A 21,722-nucleotide genomic window follows, 5' to 3' on the forward strand; every position below is an offset into this window, starting at 1 on the left:
AGCACCATCAGTGTCCCCTGGATGTAGCCTTGCGGCTTCGTTCGGTCCTTTCCTTTCATCTCGGAAATCATTAGAATGCATGGAATTCGTTAAACCGTCAATATATGTCACGCCTTATCTTGCCTCAATTCGTTCCTTCTAGTCGCGCAAGATGGCGGCACCGCTCCAGAGGATTCGCGAGCACACGTACGCTCACAAGTCTATTTCGGTAGAGGTCGAACGCGTGCGCCAGGACGTTTACCAAACAAGATTTTAGTACGGTTTGGGCTTTTGCCGGACAAGGGTCGAGCCTGTCTTGTCTCCGCGGAAAACGTAAGTACGTCAAATTTGCTTTCTTGAAAGACGCCGTCGGCGCCCCCGTGGGACACGGACGTTACGTCAGTTCCGTCGCTCGGGAAAACTCGACTGAAGTTTTATTTTCCCCTTGCAGTTTCTTTTACTTTCTGTCCCGCTTTAAATCGCCGACAGGGTTTTCGAGCCTCGTGCCTGACCGTCGGAATTAACGCGATTTAGTTTCCTCCCTTTTTTTCCCCCTACATCGTTGCCCGTCAAACGAGACGCTGTAGAAAAATTTGAATATCGAGGAAATTTCTTGACAAAGCGGATTTTCGTGTCACCGGGAATTTCACTCGTCGGGAGCACGTACGTATTCGCCGGTTCTAGGTTATGAGTGCCGCCTCCAAGATTTTATACAATTCTGCGATTTTATCTCACGTTTCCGGAATTGTTCATAGGGATGCCACGTGGGAAGAACGTGTGATCGAATTTTTCAAAATTTTAAATCGGAATGACAGAGACGAGCAGCGGCTCTTCGTCACCTCGAGTGTCATTGATTGGAAAATATTATATATCGATCTTGATTGCATAATAATAGATGTGCTAGGTGGGGTTAGATAATTTATTTCGTTAACGAGGGAAAGTGTTCATTTATCCTATCATTTTCACGTAATGTTTCCCCGCCACCGCTTTTGCGCCTTTATCTTATTCAGACTTAAATGTTATGCCAATTGCCATTGATAATTGATAACGTAAATACCCTGTTTCCTCGGTTGCGAAACATCTCACGATTGCGTGAATTTCCTTGTCAAGATGAACTTTGTCAAGGACTGGCAAAAAAGATCTAGGAATTTTTTCATTTCAATTAAATGGTATCTGCGAGCGAGTATGTCTGCCTTCGAACGACGTAATCCACTCACCTGTATTCATGGGGGACGATTGAATTTAATTTTACCAGCCTTGTCATGAAATGTTGGAAAATGTATCCGACATTAAATTTCTTGAAAAGACTCGATCTATCGCTTGAAAGAAAAAAAAAAGTTGTCTCAAAGTGCAGATTTCATGAATTTGGAAAGTCATCGATACGAGATAGGGTACCTCGTGGCTCGCCACAAGATATCATGGATTGCTCCATATGTACTTTTCTGACAAAGATTACGAAATATCATTCAATCGCGCAATTCCGGAAATATCACCGACGAGATGGATCTAGTGCCACGATAAAACTAAAAAAAAAAAATAAATCCAAGCACCGAACTCGTTGCTTGGAAAAATTTTTCCTACCAGATGGAAGAAGAGAGTGCCGGACTTGTCGGCAGTTTCCACTGAGCAATTACGATAAATCCCGGCCGACTGCTCTCACGAAACGAGAAAGAAAGTGCGAAACAATTGTCGAGTACCAGCAAAAGTGAACGGTGGAGAAATTGCGCCAGCCTATAAATTTGGACTTCTCGAGAGAAAAGTCAAGAACGATCCAATGTTTGTATTTCTCTTTTTCTTCTACGCAACAGAAGATCTTTCCCGAGTAGATGCTGCGAAATAAAGAAAAAAAAAAAATTGTTCATTGAAGGAGCCGGCCACTCGTGAATAGTAATGCACTTCGATCGACCAGGGAATTGGTCCCAATAATCGGTACCGCCGACAGGATCGCCTCGGACGGAAAGAAAATTACATGCGAGATGATTGAACCGATGACTCGGCACGAGCACGTGCTCAAGGAGTACTCGTTCCACGAGTTTTTGCCATACAAAGCATGTACGCGGCCGTACAAAGTCTCCACAAGGATGACTACTCGTCAAGGAGTGACTGACACACAAGCTGGGTCAATAACTAGGTCCACCTGAAAAGGAGAGAAAATCGATCGAGATCAAACTCAGACCTAAATTGTCAAATGACATGGGTGGAGTCAAAACACCTGTGGGAACTTCTTGAAGCCGAGCTCGGTTCAACATCCGCAGTACGAGTTATTGATCGGCCCCGAACAAGTCCAGGTCGACACGAGCTATTCGGCCTCTCGACTTAATTCTTCCTATCATAAGCATCCCCGAAGGAATTTTCAAAATTCTTCCGGTTCAACCCCGATATAAAAAATATCGATTCGCACGTGACGTCCTGGACGGGTTCTTGGCCGAGTTGAGGGATCAGCTGATCGAAGCGGGAATAGGGAGTCGAGGGTTGCACGCGTGACGAGAGCTCGTTTAAAGGCGCGTAACGTTTCGTTGACATGTTGGACATATTCGGCATGTTAGGAACGACGGAAGAAGTCCATGTCGAGGTAGAGGTCGTCATGTAATCTCGTAAGATTCCCCGAGACGAGCCTCTCAATCTCGACGCTCTTGACGTCTCTTCGTCTCTCGAGCCACGCCCCGAAAGATACGCCAACCATGGATGCGATGAATTACAAAATGTACACCGCGAGGGGGGGAACGAAGACAAATAAATAAACCGAAGCCTATCGCGGTGCAATCGTTGCAAAAGTGTGTCGGGAAGTCAAGCTCTGATATGCCGAAGAAGAGTTGCCGCAAGCTCAACGGCTTAGGGTTCAGGGGTTCATGAAATTTCGGACTATGGACTCCGTTAACGAGCTGTCGGAATTCATTACTGGCTCGAAAACAATCGCAGTTTATTGTTGACGAAACGTTTAAAGAACCGGGCCCCTTTCCTTAACGAATAACCCCGGACTTCCAGATCTTAGCTAAACGGAGAGTACGAAGAGATGCACGAGCTGCACCGCGGTTCAATGGACGCAATTCGCGATTCACGACCTATGTACTCGTCGGCGTTACACCGAGAGCACGCCTCGATCCTATCGAGAGTATCTTATCGATCGATTGACGATTTACCGGTATATACGTCGGTAGATCGAATTTCATTAATGTCTGATAGCGAGTGACTCATCGGATCTGACTTATGGTGTCTTATCGCGACTTATCATTTCCGGAGATGCCGTTCGCGAATTCGAGGGAATTTATTTTGATTTTCTTGGGGGTTCCAATTTCTCTCTTTTTTTTTTTTCCTCTACAGAACCAATCGGGAAATAAATTAAAAGCCGGCTTCTCGGCGTCAAGTGCTTTGCTCGATGGGGATTGCGACATTGCAGAAACAAGTGCACGTATGCAGGCGCGTGCAACGCCTGTACGTAAAGTGCAGCCTGCACCCGTATGCTGATCGAAATGCGGACGAGGACGTTAAGGTCGTTGTTCCTTGATTTTCCTTTTTTTTCTTATACAGAAAATGGACGCGGAGAAAAAATAAAAATCCCATTTAAGTGGACGCTAAAAATCTCCCTCTTATTTTTCCGCTAACCGAGCTTTTTTTTTTATTCGTCCACTTCTGACGTTTCGCCTTGATAAGAATAATTAATGGCTATGGTTCAAGCGACGTCTTTAACGTCGAGATGTCGGAGTATATTCCGGGCGGTAAAGAAGAACGTAATATATATTATTAAACTAGGTGTTTTCCTTCAAGCTCCTTGAAAGATTTCCTAAGGGGAGCGCCAACGACGACTCGGGTTTGCATCTGTACACGCGTCGCCCTGAACTTTCCCACACTCGCACATTTCCGCGGATCGGCAGACGAAGATAATGAAATTGCTAATTGCAGACCGTCTGCGAGGTTCAGAGTCTACGCGCCCGGCGTTACGTAAGGGCCAAGGCAGACGATAAGAGGAGTCTTTTGCCAAAGTCAAGTCGGATAAGCCGCCTGATGAATGGATGCCCAATATTCGGACTCCGGGAGCTATTAAACGTTAAAAAACTGGAAAAGCGTAACCGAGAGTCTTAAACACGGTAAACGGTGCTCGGGAATGGTAATGCAACTTCTGATAAGACCGACAGTCGAGTCATTGTCAATTTTATTCGAACATTTCCCCGCTTACCACGGTGGATTGTTTGACGTTATCTCGAAATCCATACTTTACTTCCCGAGGACGATAACGATGCGACCTTGTTTTAGGGTTGACAAGGCATTGCAAATGAATCCCATGGTACTCCACTCTTCGATTTTCTAGTTAGATCTAATCTTGGACGCCGATCGATTGCTTCCATCTCGTCGGTCAATGGGAGGGAAACGATTGCTCTCTGCAGGTTCCTCGTTACGCCTCCTCGGTATGGAGATTCGCATCGGCACATTATATCACTCCTGTCGTCACGTTTCAGACTTCGACCTCCCGAGCGGTAGCCCGGAGAAGGCAGGGACTCAAGAATTCGAGGACTAGGAAACCGTACTCAGGAAGAACTCTAAGGAGACGACGAGGAGGAGGGAATTTCCGTGGAGTAAGGACCGAAAGAAACAGGCAACATGTACTCCGTTCACAAGGCTGGGAAACCCTTGGCCAGGCACAGGGTCACTCTTCAGGTTTGGAAGGTGGCCACGAAGAACTTCGGCACCGACGTCCAGTACAAGCCCATCAGGAAGGTCCTCGTGGCAAACAGAGGTGAGACCGCCAGCCTTCGATTCTACCGTGGAAAGTCCGTTCCAAACTCCCTTAATTTTCAGACTAGTTTATAGGAACAAGAATGCCGTAAGTCCGTTCAAAATTGACTTAGCTCGAGGTCGTCCTCGACCTCGGTCCGCGTACGCGCGACTTAGGTACCCGAAGACGTCGCAAAGCTATTCAGCACATGACCTTTGGCAACGAGAGCCAGTGCCTTCCTGTAAAACGAGAATCACTCGGCCGCAACTTCGTTTGCATATGCACTATGAGACTACTTGGAGTAGACTGAAAAAAAAAAGAAATAAAACCACGTGAAATTGATATTCATAAATTTAATCGAATTCCTCTCTTGCTTGACCATTTTTATCTCTGATAAATTACCATGCCGTTCTTATCCGCTTTTGACGGTGTTGAAAATTCTCTCCTTCCTTTATTATCTATCCGACCGATTGTTAAACTCGTTACGCAATTAATGATCTTTGCACGGGAAAAAAGTTTCATCGCTGATCGGAGCTGCAGAATCTTGGGGTAAATTTAGCGCCAGTGTTGTTGATGCGGAATAACGCGATGTTCTCTTTTCTCTTTTTTATTTTATTTTTTCCCTCCAGGAAGTGACCCCGGACTCTTAATCGCGCTAAATAAACAATATTTGAGGGGAACGAGAATTGGACTCGGCCTAATGTCCAATGTCAAGAGAAAGGGCAGTTATTTCAGTACTGAAACTTGGGAGAAATTTAGGCGCGCGTACCTGATCGAAGATACAGCCAAGTCCCCTGATTATTTATAGTTACCTGAAACAAACAAATACGTATATCCATCTGACGATTCGGAATCTCCTCGGTAGATCGGTACTTAGATCGCGCATGACTACGAAATAAATATAAGAAATTTTTTAATTGCCACCTTAAGCATAGAAGGTAACAATTTCTAGGTGAGATTGCCATACGAGTGTTCAGAGCATGCACGGAACTTGGGATAAGGTCGGTGGCCATCTACTCGGAGCAGGACAAGATGCACATGCACCGGCAGAAGGCGGACGAAGGATATTTGGTCGGTCGAGGACTGCCACCCGTCCAAGCTTACTTGAACATCCCGGAAATTATTCAAATTGCGAAGGATAATAACGTGGACGCCATACATCCCGGTTATGGCTTTCTGTCAGAAAGGTCCGACTTCGCGCAAGCAGTCGTCGATGCCGGGATCAGGTTCATCGGTCCCAGCCCCAAAGTGGTGCAACAAATGGGTGACAAGGTGTCCGAATATGCTTTATATAGGTATGAATTTTTAAATGGAGGGTTCATATATATATTTTTTTTTTATTTAGGTAGCGGCGAGACAGGCCGCGATAGGAGCAGGGGTTCCAATAGTTCCTGGGACCGATGGACCCGTGACGACCTCCGAAGAAGCGATGGAGTTCTGCAACAAGCACGGACTTCCGGTGATCTTCAAGGCTGCTTATGGAGGCGGTGGTCGAGGTATTGCACGCTCTGTGCTCGCCAGGAAATAAAAACTGGCGGTTCCCTTCGTTTGCGGGCTTTTCGAATATTGGAGGCAAAGGTTTCTCGTTGACATCCAGGCATGAGAGTGGTCAAGAAGATGGAGGAAGTCAAGGAGATGTTCGAGCGAGCTTCCTCGGAGGCCCAGGCCGCCTTCGGGAACGGCGCGATGTTCATCGAGAAGTTCATCGAGAGACCTCGACACATCGAGGTCCAGTTGCTCGGGGACAATGCCGGGAACGTCGTTCATCTGTACGAGCGTGATTGCTCCGTTCAGCGTCGACATCAGAAGGTAATCTCCATGCTCTTCGAGGGCCCGTAGAGGACCGTTTACCATCCATTTCCGGGTCGGAAATTTAAAGGATGGGTTTAACCGATCCGTCTTTGGCGGTAGGTCGTCGAGATCGCTCCTGCTCCCATATTGGATCCCAAGGTTAGAGACAGGATGACCGATTTCGCGGTGAAATTGGCCAAGTACGTAGGCTACTCGAACGCCGGCACCGTGGAGTTCTTGGCTGACGACACTGGCAATTTCTACTTCATCGAGGTCAACGCTCGACTCCAGGTCGAGCACACCGTCACCGAGGAGATCACGGGGTAAAAAGCTCAATCCCTGTCGAACTCTTTAAATTAGTAGAATTAATAATTAACAACGAATTATTGATCGCAGCATCGACCTCGTGCAGTCGCAAATCCACATTGCCGAGGGCATGACTCTTCCCGAGCTCAACATGACCCAGGAGAAGATCAAGCCTCAGGGCTTTGCGATACAGTGCCGCGTCACCACGGAGGATCCTGCGAAGAGCTTCCAGCCGGATACGGGAAGGATCGAAGTCTTCAGGTCCGGTGAAGGGATGGGTATCAGGTTGGACAGTGCTTCAGCTTTCGCGGGAGCCATTATCTCGCCTTACTACGACTCCCTCCTCGTCAAGGTACTCGAAACCGGCTCGCCATGGAAATCGTGTACCTGCCTCCTGTCGATAATCACCGTAATTAATTGTTCCAGGTAATCGCTCATGCAGCGGACCTCCAGGCGTGCTGCGCAAAGATGAACCGAGCCCTCCGAGAGTTCAGAGTGCGAGGAGTCAAGACCAACATACCGTTCTTGCTGAACGTCCTGGAGAACCAGAAGTTCCTCAACGGGAAGGTGGATACCTACTTCATAGACGAGAACCCGCAGCTCTTCCGATTTTTACCCAGCCAGAATCGCGCTCAAAAGCTGCTGAATTACATAGGAACCGTTCTGGTCAACGGTCCCAGCACGCCCTTGGCCACGTCGCTGAAACCAGCAAAAATTAAGCCATACGTTCCTCAAATCGCAAAAGGTATGCAAATCGACCACTGACGCTGTTAACGCCCAGTATTCAGGTTTCCGTCGGAAACAATTACTTCGCTTTGTCTTAGTGCACTTTCTTTGGGGGCCGTGTGATTTTTCCGTTCACCTCCGAGCATCCAAAATTGATGGAGACTGACTCTAATCAAGAATTCGTACACCATCTCCATCACATTCCCCGAATGGCGGCCACCTGGAAGTTTCTTTAATTTACTTCATCCGCCATCTTTGTTATTAATAATCCTGGGGAGCATGGAATTGCACCGCTATTTACCGTCAGGGTATTTCTCGTATTTCATCCTCGTACGTGAATTAATTTGTGCTCTCGTCACCGTGGCATTAATAGGTGCACTCAAGCTTCCATCTTGTGTCTTGGAGTCGTGCGTTTATTAAACTTCTATCGACGCGTTAATTACCGGAAATCGTTGCGCGATCGAGCTTAAGTTTACCCGGAATTTCTTTCGTTCCCCCGTTCTCTTATGACCATGGTTTATCGCATGCTTTATCATTTTGTTTGGCAATTTTTTTAGACTTTGCTAGGCTTGCAGCTGCCGATGGCCTCGACGACCAGGACGTTCCAGGTACGAGTGTAATTTTCGAATTATTTTCATCCGCTTTTGTCCTGACCTCGAGGAATTAATTAGGATCACTTTGAGTGATCACGCATAATTAGCCAAAATTCTTGCGATCCAATAGGCGTAGGTCGCGTTAACCCGTGACCCTCGAGCCTAATGTTCGCTTCCTCCGATTGGGAGCTTAAAGCTAAAGAATTGGTACTCGGGTTCACGAACCGCTTTTTACCCGTTCCTGAGGAAACGGACAAGCTTCTACTAACCGTGGCCATTTTATCTTAGGGGTGAACGAGCCACCAAAAGGCTTGCGCCAGATTTTAACCGAGCATGGACCGGAAGCGTTCGCCAAGGCCGTCCGAGAGAACAAAGGTTTGCTCCTGATGGACACCACCTTCCGTGATGCTCATCAGTCACTTCTGGCAACCCGCGTGCGGTCTCACGACCTGTTGCTGATCTCTCCCTTCGTCGCCCACAAATTCAGCAACCTTTACGCCCTGGAGAACTGGGGCGGCGCGACATTCGACGTGGCCCTGAGGTTCCTCCACGAATGTCCCTGGGAACGCTTGGAGGACATGCGCAAAGCCATTCCCAACATCCCCTTCCAGATGCTCCTGAGAGGAGCCAACGCCGTGGGATACACCAATTACCCCGACAACGTCGTCTTCAAGTTCTGCGAGCTCGCCCATGAAGCCGGCATGGACATCTTCAGGGTCTTCGACTCGCTCAACTATCTGCCGAACTTGATCCTTGGTAAAATCCGTAACCATTGATTTTTTTTATAGATCAATTACAGGACGACGTATAATATTAACTGTATCTCCTTTGTAATCAGGTATGGAAGCAGCCGGCAAGTCGGGAGGTGTCGTCGAGGCTGCTATTTCCTACACGGGAGATGTCAGCGACCCTACTCGAACGAAGTACAACCTGAAGTACTACACCGACCTGGCCACCGAGCTCGTTAAGGCTGGCACTCATGTCCTGTGCATCAAGGACATGGCCGGCCTCCTGAAGCCGAAGGCTGCCGCGCTGCTGATCGATGCCATCAGGCAGAAACATCCCGATATCCCTCTTCACATCCACACCCATGACACCGCTGGTGCCGGGGTTGCAGCCATGCTGGCTTGTGGTGAAAATGGAGCAGACGTTGTAGACGTTGCCGTCGACAGCATGTCGGGGATGACCAGTCAGCCGTCTATGGGAGCCATCGTGGCGTCTCTACAAGGTGAATATCGATGTCGGTAAATGAGGTTTCGACATATATTCACGATTTTGTCTTCTACTTCAGGCACGCCTTTGGACACCAAGCTGCAACTCAGCGACATTTCTGAGTACTCCGCTTATTGGGAACAGACCCGGACTCTCTACGCCCCGTTCGAGTGCACGACGACCATGAAGGCAGGGAATGCGGACGTTTACCTGAACGAGATTCCTGGGGGTCAGTACACGAACCTGCAGTTCCAGGCATATTCTCTGGGTCTGGGAGAATTCTTCGAGGACGTGAAAAAGGCCTACCGGGAGGCCAATCTTCTGTTGGGAGACATCATCAAAGTTACCCCCAGCTCCAAGGTCGTCGGCGACTTGGCACAGTTCATGGTGCAAAATAACTTGAAGGCCGAGGACGTCATGAACAAGGCGGAAGAGCTGTCTTTCCCCAAGTCGGTCATTGAGTTCCTCCAGGGTGCCATCGGGGAGCCGCACGGAGGATTCCCCGAGCCTCTTAGGTCGAAGGTCCTCAAGGACATGCCCCGCGTCCAGGGCAGACCTGGCGCAAACATGGAGCCCCTTGATTTCTGTGCCTTGAAGAAGCATCTACAAGAGAGCCATCCTCACATCACGGACAAGGACATCATGTCGGCGGCTTTGTATCCCCAGGTCACCGAGGAATACCTCAATTTCAGGGAATCGTTCGGTCCGGTCGACAAACTGGAGACGAGGATATTCCTGACCGGGCCGAAGGTTGGAGAGGAGTTCGACGTTACCATCGAGAAGGGCAAGACCCTTGGTATCAAGACCCTGGCCATGGCCGAAGACCTTACCCCGAACGGAGAGAGAGAAGTATTCTTCGAAATGAACGGCCAGTTGAGGTCCGTCTTCATCAAGGACAAGGAGGCCGTTAAGGTAGGCGCCTCCACTTTCAGGATCCCGATGATCGGGAGCGAACCGAATCCTAATTTTTTCTCCGTTTCTTTTCAGGAACTTCACATTCATCCCAAGGCTGTCAAAGGAGACAAGAACCAGGTCGGAGCACCCATGCCAGGAACCGTCATCGACATCAGGGTCAAGGTGGGCGATACCGTGGAAAAGGGTGCAGCCTTGGTCGTCCTTTCTGCAATGAAAATGGAGATGATAGTGCAGGCCCCGAAGGCAGGGAAAATTAAAACCCTCGACGTCAATCAAGGGATGAAGGTCGAGGGCGACGATCTCTTGGCGACCCTGGAGTAAAGTGGGCTCCGGGCAAGGAATCTCTCGAATTAAGCTGGTCTTACCGATCTGGAATTGTCTGGAGGAATCGTGAAGACGTTGCGTGGGATTTATTAATCGCTGCGGTTCCTTGCAACGTCGGCACGTGTTATGTCGAATGGCGATTCGAATTTCCGACGTAAAATGAGTGAAATACTGTAAATACCGTTAATTTTACATCAGGGTGCGCCGGTAGCGTTCGACTTAAAATGCCGCACCTGAGATAGGTTGTAAAATATGGATGTTTCTTTTCGGGGGCTGAGTTGTGACGATGGAGATATGTTCGGCTTCGTGTCAAAGACTTAACGAGACTTCTTCGTCCTGTGTTACCCGAAAAACTTGGGATTTCGCGAGGAGTCGTACAGGCGCCATTTTTGTTAAATGGACTTCCGATGGCATAACTATTTTAATTAAAGTCCTAGTCTCAGGGCGATACCAGAGAGATGTTTCGGTACGTCGTTAAATGCCCGTCTAAATAGGTTTATGGATCCGTACCTTAAAAGCGGATGTTTCCATGCTCAGTGCTAAGCCCCTGCGGATAATCAAATCGTAATAATTCTGTATAGAGGAGAGCATTCGGGAGAATATCTTGTAGTGCACTTCTGGGATGTTAGTGTTCGATTGAACGAGTAATACGGAATTTTATTGTGATATCCTTGTTACGTTTTCATACCTAGCGGTTTGCCTCACGTTTTATGCTCGAGGTTCACCCACTTAAATGAAATTATTTAAAATAGGCAGAAGGTAAAGAATAATGTCCGAAAAGTGGCAAGTGAAGCGTGAGATTCAGGCTTCCCGTGTATCCAAAGATTCCGCTGTTGGACCTTAACACAAAATATATACAACGTGCAATTAATATTATGTAGGTACCTAAAAAATGTCACAAAGAGACATGCGCATCCTAGAGTTCATTTTGTGAATATTTTTCTGGATACATTCTACGTATATGTTTTATTAGAAAATAAATATTTTACTTTTTAATAACACGGACGCTGAATTCACCTTCCGCCCAACTTTGCCGGCAACTTCTCTGAAAAGAGGAATTGGAAGCTGTAGTAATTTCCTTGAAACTCGTCACCGAGTAAAAGAACGATGTATTGTTCGTAAGGATTATTATTTCTTCAGAATACAACCATGAATTTTCTCACATACTTAAAAGTTAGCATGTGTCAATTCGCTTGCACATAGTGGAAAAAACATTATTCGGAAATGCACAATTCTGACTTATGGCTCGTCATTTCGATTAACCCTTCATCCTCCTGCCCTAAATATTCTTAAAGACGCATGCAACTTAATAGCCGAACGTCGAATGGGACTCAAACGTTCAAAATGTTCAAAATATTTAAATGGTAAATACATTCCATAGTTAACATTGTCATATAAATACGCTTGCTTTTAATGCCTCAGTCAATCCATTAATATCGCGTTCATGTTGAATCATTGATCTCATTTGCATCCATTGTCATGAACCGTATAAATCAGGCCCCAGCTATTCGATCTTACATAGTTCTATTATTTATTTTGGGTATAGATAATGACATAGGCAAACAGAGATTAGAAAATGCACTTAACTGCACATATGTATACGTGTGTCTCTGCTTCGTGTATGGATTTGTTATACGTTATATATGCATAATATCGGCGTGTCAATGTGTACATCAACACTTGCAATCCGCATACGTACTTATTTGCACATATACATGGACTTACGCTTTATTACTGCGATGTGTGATCTAAATCGGTTATACGACATCGACGTTGGAAGAATTAGGGTTCTGACATAATTCTCCATAGATCTTCCATAAAAAGACTAGATGGGTCCTTCTATAAAACTAATCTTCATTCTATAATAGTAGATACTGCGACCCAAGCATAACAGTGCTATCAGGAATGCACCTGATCATAGAACAAAAAAATCCTCTCAGTTATTTCAACATTTTAGAAGAGTTTAGTAGTATTTCAATGTATTCTGTTAATTTTTAATAGAAAAGTAGAGAAATTATTATCGCTGCAACTTACCAACATATGCCACATAAATTCCTCCGTTAGTTTTTACGTATGAATATGTTCCAACCTGCACGTGAAATTAGATAAAATTAATTCTCGAGCAGATGATAAAAAGTCAGAGAAATAAAGTCATACCGTCACAGCAATGCCGACAACAAAGGCAATAATGCCAATTATAATGTATGTAATTCCTCTGCCTCTAGCAAAGTCTGGTCCGACGGAGGAAACCTTGCGACAGTGTGGACATCTGGCTAAGGAATTATTGAGCGAATTAAACTGCAACAAACAAATGGTGCTACATATTGAAACTACCTCGTCCGGGTAGATAATTAAAAAATGTAATAACGAGCAGATAATCTGAAATCATCCGGACTTACCAAGAACGTATCATGGCAATGTGCACAGCCGACTCTGCACATTCCCGGCATAGAGAGTACAGGTGGAGTAACAGGACTAGGTGCAAGGTTAATGATACGCTTGCAATTTGGCCTAGGACAGGCGATACGTTGCGAAAAGCTCTTACATATGAGTAAGCAGTTACACGGGCAACGCACATATTTTTTTCCAGGTGGTGCGTTCCTTATGGGCTAAAATCAGCAAACAGGGAATTAGCGAAACGCATGAGATAGCCACGCCAAGAGAACGGAGACCCAAAAAGTCGTACCGTAGCTTCGTTACATTGAGGGCATTTAACAACATGCTGATCTCTCTTGCCAGAAATATTAATCAGTGCCTGACACACTCTGCATGTCACCATCGGCACTGCATTTGCATTAGACTGGTAAGGCGGAGGTAACTCGTTGGGCCCTATAGAAGAGACCGTGTTCCCATCTTCTTGAGAGGCACCTAAAGCAGTAATTGAAAACGGAAATGAGCGATGACATGCCGCATTGAATAGCCTAACTGGTTTAGAACTCTCCTCGGATTTACCTATCATGTCATTTGTACTGTACGTAGAGGTGTCATTTTTAAGGAGATGTTGCCGCTCCCCTTCGATGTCGTCGCCCATGGTCGCGATGATAAAAACTCAAACGGAGACGATCTCGCGTACGTCCGGTGTCAGGAATTTGACAGAACCCCGATGACAAAGTTGACAAACTACACGGTCTCCTATTGACACTTTTCCGAGGTTCCGCACATTCTAGAAGGGGAGCTGCGCTCACTCTTGGCGCACCTCGTGACGCATCTCACAAGTCGCGGAAAATAATTCTCCATGAATTACCTTCGACGAGAGAATGGCACATCGGGGAACAGGGATCGAGTCTATGCTATGTCTGGACCGGTTTCGTTGCTCGGCTGCTAGATGGCAGCGGCTCCAGACAGATGCGAATCAAGAAGTATTTTGCTACTCTGTTCATTATCAATCAATACAATCTGTGGGAAACTTCCAGTTGGTTCCGTTAGGCTGTGGGCTTGATGGATTTAGTCGTATTTTCGTGACGCTAAGTGACGGGTTCGACGTAGAACGCGATTCAGTATTTGCATTCCGGTCGCGCTTGTGGTTAATTCCTCCGTGTCGGTTTAGTATTCTCTCGACTGGGACGCCGACAGTCCGCTCAAAGGTAAATAAATAATAATCTTTACTCGCTCGAATCTACCAATTGATTGTCGCTTTCCAGAACGTACGGATGACGCATCGCGCCGTCGTGTATGTATTTCTATACGGCTGCGTGATATGATTTTCCTCCTTGGTCAATTAGCTGTCAAAAACTGTTGGCATTGCTGTCGGTATCGAGAGAGCAGCCTACGTGACGTTGCCCTAAATTTTTACTTTCCCTGCTTCAACCTGTGCCTGCTGACGCATCCTCTTTTTCTTGATTAGATACGGAAGTACCAAGTTTTGCCAGTTGCCGGTTGTTTGCGCGTTACGTGGGAGGTAAAAGCCACTACCTTTGCCGGACGAGTGAGAGAAGTTCATCTACGTTACAAGGACGTTTCGTAAGACGTAATTCATTTACCTGCACATTCGATAATGTCGCAACGTTTCGGTCATTTACTAGATCCTTAGAAACGCACGTTTTATCTGAGACTAATCTAATTTTTGATGATATCATTTTATGGATCTTCGACGTATTCGGCAAGCGGGATTACGTTTTTCTTACGCGATACGTTAAGGTTATGTCGAGGTTCACCTATATTGGAAAGACGTTCTGTAAAATAATTTCTCTTGCAATCTAAAATCGTCAATGTAATGGTGGCGTAAGATAAGATGAATTAAATTCATACTTGATGAGGTGTGCTCTATATCTGAGTGGTTTATAAGAATTGAGGTTGATAGCTTCTAGGAAGGAGTTCCAAGGTTAGGGGGAAAGTATTATCTGGTTCTTATCTTAAAAATGACGCATCACCGTAATATAATACCTAGGGTATTTTGAAAATTCGATATACCTTCGTGATGGAAATTAAGAATGCCTATTTAACTGGAAGGCATAATTCATTTGAAATGAGCTAATCGAAATAGTCAAATGTAATATTTGGTTGGTCAAGTATTCCTGGTTATGAGTTTTATATTTAACTGTTCATTATTGCTGAGAAAAATATTAAGTAAAGTTAATGCGAGGCAATGATTACATCGTCATGCTTTTATTTGTTTCTTAAATTGTAGTATTGTAAATACGCAATTGCTTTTTTGTTACTGTTTATGTATTAAAGGATTCCAGTCGTTTTTATTCACAGTTGTCACTGTCGTCACTCCCATCATTGTTGTTGTTCGTCCTGGTCCTGTATTCAACGTGATAACGCTACATTATTTTTCAGCTTAAGCGTACAATAAGATGACGTCGTGGCAGAACAATCCTGGTGGTGGATACTATCCAGGACAACAAGGTTTCGATCTCTTATTACCATTAGAATTACCTTTGTAAATTGGTAATATTTCACAAATGAACCCACAGATTCCATAGGGTGGTGACTCGTTATATTTTCATCGCATAAAAATTAGTTGCGATGTACTCTTAGGTTAGCAAAGTGATATCTTGTGCTTGATAAAATTGTAAATGACAGATTATAGATAAGTGGTAATAAGGGTGTGATACAACGTTCGGTTTGTGTAGCTGGTTTTTTTAATGTAATTTAGCATCCATGAAAAAATCTATAATTAATATTACATAACATTCTATGCTATCAGGAACTTTTATGCGATTTGAATAATTTGTGTGCAAAGCCATTGTACGCACTGCAGCAAAGAGTCATTAACACACGTGAAATTTTACAATTAATCTATCATAAATTTACCTAATTTATAATTCTTATTATAGGTCCAGGTCCAATTCCAAGCCATAATCCCGGATACCCCGGATATCCCCCACCTTACGGAGGTGGACCCCCTCCAGGTAAAATATAGAATACATTTATATACAGCTTTTAATAATATCACTCATTATTGAAATACAAATATCCTTATTTTTGGTTATTTATCCTCTTAGGACCAGGTTTCGTTCCACCAGGTGCTCCTCCTTACGGCCAAGTGCCACCCCCTGCAGGAGTTCCTTTTGGGGGCCAACCACAGCCTGGAATGTACGGCTCGAATTATGCAGATGATCCTGCACAGGATCAAGGGGAGGTCAAGGGGTTTGAATTCAGTAATGACACCATAAGACGAGGATTTATCAGGTAAGAAATTCTACTACTTAACCTCAACCTTTAGTTTCAAACCAATTTGGCTTCAAGTATCTTTACTGAAGTTTGACCGCGCAGTGATGAACTTTGATAAATAAACAAACTTTTTATTTTCTTCTCTTCTAGGAAAGTGTACCTGATTCTGATGTGTCAACTGTTAATAACATTGTCGATGATTACTTTGGTTTTGTATCACAAGCCCACCAATTTGTGGGTTCGTCGACATCCGGAACTGTTTTGGATATCTTTCATTATAACTTTTGTCCTACTGATTTCGATGGCTTGCTGTACCAGTGTTAGAAGAAAGTCGCCGATGAACTTCATCTTCTTATTAATGTTTACATTGGCGGAGGGTTTACTCCTGTCCATAGCATCATCTTTGTACAAAGCGGAAGAAGTATGTATAGAATTTCTTTATAAGCTATTAAGAAATACCGAAAATGGCATTGCATTTATAACTATTTTATTTTTTTCCCTGTTCAGGTTTTAATGGCAGTCGGGATCACAGCTGCAATTTGCCTTGCGCTAACAATCTTCGCCTTCGTTACCAAAATCGACTTCACGGTATTGCATACCATTCTTTTCATGTCCGTTTTCGTTCTCCTCCTCTTTGGAATACTGGCAATAATCTTCCCCGGTAAAATCATGTCCTTGGTTTACGGTTCGTTAGGGGCGCTTTTGTTCTCGGTATATTTAGTTTACGATACCCAAATGATGATGGGCGGTAAGCACAAGTACTCCATCTCACCCGAGGAGTACATCTTCGCAGCTTTGAGCCTCTACCTCGATGTCGTCAATATCTTCTTGTACATCCTGACCATAATTGGAGCGTCCCGGGATTAGCAAAAATAAGACGGCAAAAGTCACTTTGCAGCTGCTTAATCCAAAACTTACAAAGGATGTTTATACGATATGTGCGTAAATTTTGATTCCGCTATGGCTCAGAGAAAGCACGCGACTCAAAAGCCTTGCAGAAAGTCATAAAGCAAGCGGTACATTTTCCATAAGAAAGGACTGATGACGGGAGAATGGGTTTTAAAACCACCTAGTTCCAAGCGTTATAGCTTTAGTTAGATTGCCTTATTTTCTAAGCTCGTTGTACTCTTTCACGTTACCTAATAATATATCGTTCATTTATCCCTTTCATATATTCATTACATTCGCGAATTGTATGAAAGCACTGATTCTGTCATCGATTACGTGCGTGGCATTTCACTGAATTTTGTAAATGATGACGTTCCTTACTTGTTTTACCCATTCTATAATAAAGTATATTTATCTTGATATTTAATGATAAAAAGCGTAAAAAGCTCATTGGATTGTATGCATCTTGGGGTTCCTCGCAAACACCGCGAAAACTTTTAGTCACTCGGTCATAAAGAGTACGATGTAATTAGAATTAAGCGTAGTTTGATGTTTCAACGGATATGGAATATTCAAGAAATAAAATGGAAGATAAAAGAACCGACGAAGTAGTGTACGTATGTATTTTATGGTAAATTAGTCTTACAGCAACCAGGGTAGAAACTGTTAGCTTTAAGTGTTTCACTTAAAATTCAGGACAAAAGCCACTCTGTCTCCTTCGACCACGTGCCGAACACTCACGTTTGTACCGATTTCAAGTAAACGGGTCTGTGCTCGGCATCCAAATGTCTGAAATATCGACGACCCCTCGGACATTCGGATTTCGGTTAATTCGAATAAACGGATACAGGCATTTGTAATTGCGCCGATCATTGACTGTAAGTTGATTGACGCTTATATACATTTTGCAACCCCCACGGTGACGTCTCCAAATTATTTAGAACCTAAATGGAGTAAGCGGGAAATTCTACTTTTTCTGACACATGGGCATCCTGATTGCGGGCCTCAAAATCTCTGATATTCAGACATTCATTCATCCGATCCGACACAGCCATAATCCTGAATTAACAAAAGCGCTTTTCACACGTATGGCAACAAATTGCAATCTCCTTTCGCGTCTCGAGGCTTGCGAATTAATGAACGCTAATCGTCTTGGGATATCGTTAGTTATTATTTTTTTTTTTCTTATACCAATGCCGTGGATACAGTCCAACTAAACGTCCCAAAACCATCGCTAAATGTACCACTACAGACAGGTCGTGCACGCCAGAGTGATTCGTACCGCAAAGCGATGGAGCTTAGACATTGTGCGCGTACAATAAACACGTATGCAACGCAGTCTTGTGATTTAATACGAGATTCAGATATAAAAGTTCTTGTGAAAATCGCAATAAGCGTTACGGTATAGACGATGATATTCGATCTTATGGGAATCTTGCGTGTTCGGTCGTCGAGAAGTTACCTCAACCGATTAACAGAACGCACCGGCTGAAAAGCGTGACTCTTGAGAAGCCGTGGTATTCGATTTTAGTAAAAACGATGTAAAAATAGCAGTAAACGGTGACACGTACGCTCTAACTCTATACACAAGTCTAATCAAACTGGCACGAGTCGATACATGGCTTATAATACGTCGTTAAAATAAATAGTATTAAGTTAGCAGCACCGATTGGAACTTCTTTCTACTTTTCGATCCACTGTCACACGATCGACAGCGTCTTGCGGTTCTCTTCCGTGGGTTTTCTCTAAAATTGCCTCCGCCAACTCGCTGAATGCTCGGTCTATGTTGATGTTTGACTTTGCAGATGTTTCCATAAATCTTACCCCGTGCTCTCTTGCCACCTAGAAATTAATCTATTTTCAATGAATGTCATCACTTTATGCTTTCCGTTGAAACCATATCATTGCTATTAACGCAATTGTCACGAATAATAACTTGTTTAACTCACGGCCTCGCCCCTTTCTGTACTGACGGCACGTTTATTCTCCATGTCGCATTTATTTCCCAATATCATTTTTTCTACATCCTCATTGGCATGCTGGTGGTGTAAGAATTGCAATAAAGTAAATGTTATCACTGGTTCGGTCACATTTCGGCGAACATACTTTAACGGTACTTTTCGTCGATTGCATGCCCAGTACACAGTTGGTACGAATTTCGTATGATCGACGTACTTACTTCGTCGATGTTCCTCAACCATTTGACAATATTTTCAAAGGTCTTCTCGTTGGTGATATCATAAACGAGCATAATACCCATTGCACCTCTGTAGTACGACGTAGTTATCGTGTGGAATCTCTCTTGACCCGCGGTGTCCCTAAAACAACGGTAGTTCTAAGTAAATAAATATTTTATGTGACATACAAGAATTCTCGATACTAACCATATTTGTAACTTGATTTTTTTTCCTCTCAAATCCACGGTCTTAATTTTGAAATCGATACCTAAAAAGAAAAAAAAGAACAGTGTCGTACCATTTACATGTGAACAAAATGGTATAGGCACTAGTTGTATAGCCTATTAAAGAGAGTCTAACACCGTAGAATTTACAATTGCAGGAAACTAAGGAAAGGACACTCGCGAACGATCAGGGCCTCACCTATGGTAGAAATGAAGGTGGACGAATAAGCGTCGTCTGAAAATCTGAACAATATACAAGTTTTCCCAACGCCGGAATCCCCAATGAGCAACAATTTAAAGAGCAAGTCGTAAGTCTTTTTCGCCATTTCACGATTATTCAGCGATATCGCGGGGGTGGAAAAAAATGGGGTAATGGACGTATAACCGATAACCAACGAGACCGGGTATTCCTAATTCTAGTATGGACATCGAACGTTGCACGACTACGGACTAGCTACGGGTACTCGTGCCTCTGTATTTCGATCTGTATACGCTACGGACTACGAGCACAGATGCTAAAGGCCAATAAGAAAACTATTTGAGACTGACACCGGCCTTGACAAAGTCACCGGGCAGAAAAATTAGCACCTTACCCAGCCGATAATCGACCCGCCTTACCTTCGAAGGAAACCAAAGGATAAGAAGGAAGATGGCGGAAGATAAGCGTTGGTATCACCAGTCTCGAGCATCCGCGGACAGATGGCGGTTCATTCGCGACGGATGAAGAACGAATTTTCGACAGAGATTTTGGTTCCAATGTCGAAGATGTGGGAGCATTCCAGGAAATCAGAGGGGAACAAGAAGCTCATCTCGCAATTGCATACAGGATCATAGTTAATAGTAATTATTTACAGACAGAGGGAAGTTGCGACACTCGTTGCGATTGCGCACTTCGCTCAGTCAACCGTTCCTTCTCTACGAGCGACTTTAGTTTGATGGATCGTTATTTATTTTACAGTGAACAATCCTGACCTCAATGCTCAATGTACCGTAAACCAAGTTAGTGGGTTCCCCGGATTCGACGAGTCACAGCCTTGATTTTGCCGTCTGTTGTCCAACGGAGTCTTCGGTGTGCTTCACATTCGGAACGTTTATGCCAAGCTGAATAGAGCTATACTTGGAAATCATTGGATACTAGTTTGGAAAACTGCTTTTCATTATAATCTAACCAGACATCCAATTTAAATGACGAGACGTCGACTGGGTAAGAAAATCATTGTACATCCAAACGTTGTCAGAGTACTGGCAGAATCAACCAGGGATTTCGAGCACGTTTAATGGCTGTTGCGCTTATGCAAGTGCCCCTCGTGGTCGCAGCAATATCGCTGGCTCTGGGTCAGATTCCTCGTAGACTTAGCCGACCGCGATCGGTAGATTAGAGAGGAATTTCGAGCAAGGTCGTACGCGGTCCGTACCCCCACGCCAAGGCCCCGGACGACCCAACGGGGCGCGAGCCATCTGGAGGCCCTCGGGGCCCGCCAGCGTCGACATTGCGAGTACTCGTGCACAGATCATTATGTAAATCGGGCGTGCGAGTCCCGCTAGCCGGTTTTCTGTGTCGAATAGCTGTAACGGCACTCTTCTATGCTCGGTACGGAGGAAGTTGCGGTCGCCCGGGGAGAGAAGGTCCCCGAGGAGCCTTCCGCGGCGCGTCCTGCACCTGCTACACGAGTTGATCGGTAATGCGACGCTCGTTATGAGAGGCTTTTCCGTAAATAAAGGCAATGACTACACGGCTAGCCGTCCCTCGTAGACGCGAGCCAATGTGGTTCTTTATTGACGGACCGAAATGTTTAGTCTTAGGGGTTTTGGGACGTTTCAGGGCATTGTCTCTGGGAGACTGCAGAAGCAATCCAATCTCCGCTATCGTAAATTCGATTACTCGAGTTAATGGACGCGATCGAATGCGATCTTAAGAAGGCACTCTCGGTCGGGCCTTCTCGTTTCGAGCCGAGGGGCCTTCCTGGGATGCATTACACTCACCGCGCAAGTGACTTGTTTCGAAGAGTGCCTTCTCGCATTCGATCGAGTGCCTTTCTGTGTCAGTGGCAAAGGTCGGATAGCGGGTTACTATTTCCAGTTCGACGGGTGTCGTTACGTTCTACGATCGTAATCACGTTCTTAGTCAGGACCTTATCGGACGTCTTGCTAGCGCCTGCATTCTGGCGGATGGGATTTTATTAATTATTAAAACGCTACCTAGAAAAAAAATCTGATCTTCCTTGTTTTAAGGTCACTGCGCAGATAAGGCCCAAAGTCG

The 21,722-nt window shown here is 44.9% G+C and overlaps 4 protein-coding genes across 13 annotated transcripts; 2 read left to right on the forward strand and 2 right to left on the reverse strand.

The window, feature by feature from the left end:
• The first annotated feature begins 214 nt into the window (after window positions 1–214).
• On the forward strand, window positions 215–11,553 carry LOC105702031 (pyruvate carboxylase, mitochondrial). Of its 6 annotated transcripts, XM_012429247.2 has the most exons (14): window positions 245–312; window positions 3,880–4,064; window positions 4,434–4,711; window positions 5,643–5,962; window positions 6,036–6,186; window positions 6,288–6,499; window positions 6,602–6,804; window positions 6,878–7,139; window positions 7,214–7,532; window positions 8,071–8,121; window positions 8,395–8,862; window positions 8,945–9,334; window positions 9,398–10,230; window positions 10,306–11,553. In XM_012429247.2, exons 3-14 carry the CDS (start codon window positions 4,576–4,578, stop codon window positions 10,552–10,554), a joined length of 3,594 nt encoding a protein of 1,197 aa, XP_012284670.1. In that variant the 5' UTR covers window positions 245–312; window positions 3,880–4,064; window positions 4,434–4,575; the 3' UTR covers window positions 10,555–11,553. The 6 variants fall into 6 exon arrangements, with proteins under 6 accessions (XP_012284667.1, XP_012284671.1, XP_012284668.1 ...); XM_012429244.1 differs by lacking the exon at window positions 3,880–4,064 and having other exon boundaries at window positions 215–312; XM_012429245.1 differs by lacking the exon at window positions 3,880–4,064 and having other exon boundaries at window positions 231–316.
• A 114-nt stretch (window positions 11,554–11,667) lies between these two features.
• Window positions 11,668–13,738, reverse strand: LOC105702035 (type 1 phosphatidylinositol 4,5-bisphosphate 4-phosphatase). Its single transcript, XM_012429258.2, has 6 exons — window positions 13,510–13,738; window positions 13,244–13,425; window positions 12,957–13,166; window positions 12,715–12,855; window positions 12,592–12,646; window positions 11,668–12,468 (listed from the first exon to the last, which is right to left on the reverse strand). The coding sequence occupies exons 1-6, from the start codon at window positions 13,586–13,588 to the stop codon at window positions 12,383–12,385; spliced, it is 753 nt and encodes a 250-aa protein (XP_012284681.1). The 5' UTR covers window positions 13,589–13,738; the 3' UTR covers window positions 11,668–12,382.
• Window positions 13,739–13,957: 219 nt separating this feature from the next.
• On the forward strand, window positions 13,958–17,661 carry LOC105702034 (protein lifeguard 1). 5 transcript variants are annotated; one of them, XM_012429256.2, is made up of 8 exons: window positions 13,961–14,141; window positions 14,402–14,517; window positions 15,337–15,405; window positions 15,474–15,537; window positions 15,837–15,911; window positions 16,005–16,191; window positions 16,324–16,594; window positions 16,681–17,661. In XM_012429256.2, exons 6-8 carry the CDS (start codon window positions 16,094–16,096, stop codon window positions 17,038–17,040), a joined length of 729 nt encoding a protein of 242 aa, XP_012284679.1. In that variant the 5' UTR covers window positions 13,961–14,141; window positions 14,402–14,517; window positions 15,337–15,405; window positions 15,474–15,537; window positions 15,837–15,911; window positions 16,005–16,093; the 3' UTR covers window positions 17,041–17,661. The 5 variants fall into 5 exon arrangements, with proteins under 5 accessions (XP_012284676.1, XP_012284677.1, XP_012284675.1 ...); XM_012429253.2 differs by lacking the exon at window positions 15,474–15,537 and having other exon boundaries at window positions 13,958–14,141; window positions 14,402–14,524; XM_012429252.2 differs by lacking the exon at window positions 15,474–15,537 and having other exon boundaries at window positions 13,959–14,141.
• A 550-nt stretch (window positions 17,662–18,211) lies between these two features.
• LOC105702036 (ras-related protein Rab-10) lies at window positions 18,212–19,788 on the reverse strand. The gene is made up of 5 exons (XM_012429259.1): window positions 19,662–19,788; window positions 19,446–19,506; window positions 19,241–19,379; window positions 19,011–19,100; window positions 18,212–18,903 (listed from the first exon to the last, which is right to left on the reverse strand). The coding sequence occupies exons 1-5, from the start codon at window positions 19,786–19,788 to the stop codon at window positions 18,718–18,720; spliced, it is 603 nt and encodes a 200-aa protein (XP_012284682.1). The 3' UTR covers window positions 18,212–18,717.
• Window positions 19,789–21,722: the final 1,934 nt, after the last annotated feature.

The sequence above is a fragment of the Orussus abietinus genome, unplaced genomic scaffold (genome assembly GCF_000612105.2).
Source record: "Orussus abietinus isolate OABI.00-Male unplaced genomic scaffold, Oabi_2.0 scaffold46, whole genome shotgun sequence".
In the NCBI taxonomy this organism is placed as follows: domain Eukaryota; kingdom Metazoa; phylum Arthropoda; class Insecta; order Hymenoptera; family Orussidae; genus Orussus; species Orussus abietinus.

Coding starts and splice junctions, on each gene's coding strand:
- LOC105702035 (XM_012429258.2), bottom strand. CDS start 13,588: ATGGGCGACGACATCGAAGGGGAGCGGCAACATCTCCTTAAAAATGAC. Junction 13,167..13,243: donor CTCAATGTAACGAAGCTACG/GTACGACTTTTT, acceptor TGCTGATTTTAG/CCCATAAGGAACGCACCACC. Junction 12,856..12,956: donor ATTGCCATGATACGTTCTTG/GTAAGTCCGGAT, acceptor TGTTTGTTGCAG/TTTAATTCGCTCAATAATTC.
- LOC105702036 (XM_012429259.1), bottom strand. CDS start 19,788: ATGGCGAAAAAGACTTACGACTTGCTCTTTAAATTGTTGCTCATTGGG. Junction 19,507..19,661: donor CACCTTCATTTCTACCATAG/GTGAGGCCCTGA, acceptor TTTTCTTTTTAG/GTATCGATTTCAAAATTAAG. Junction 18,904..19,010: donor GTACAGAAAGGGGCGAGGCC/GTGAGTTAAACA, acceptor ATTAATTTCTAG/GTGGCAAGAGAGCACGGGGT.
- LOC105702031 (XM_012429244.1), top strand. CDS start 4,576: ATGTACTCCGTTCACAAGGCTGGGAAACCCTTGGCCAGGCACAGGGTC. Junction 4,712..5,642: donor GGTCCTCGTGGCAAACAGAG/GTGAGACCGCCA, acceptor AACAATTTCTAG/GTGAGATTGCCATACGAGTG. Junction 7,533..8,070: donor CGTTCCTCAAATCGCAAAAG/GTATGCAAATCG, acceptor CAATTTTTTTAG/ACTTTGCTAGGCTTGCAGCT.
- LOC105702034 (XM_012429253.2), top strand. CDS start 15,354: ATGACGTCGTGGCAGAACAATCCTGGTGGTGGATACTATCCAGGACAA. Junction 15,406..15,836: donor ATACTATCCAGGACAACAAG/GTTTCGATCTCT, acceptor TTCTTATTATAG/GTCCAGGTCCAATTCCAAGC. Junction 15,912..16,004: donor CGGAGGTGGACCCCCTCCAG/GTAAAATATAGA, acceptor TTATCCTCTTAG/GACCAGGTTTCGTTCCACCA.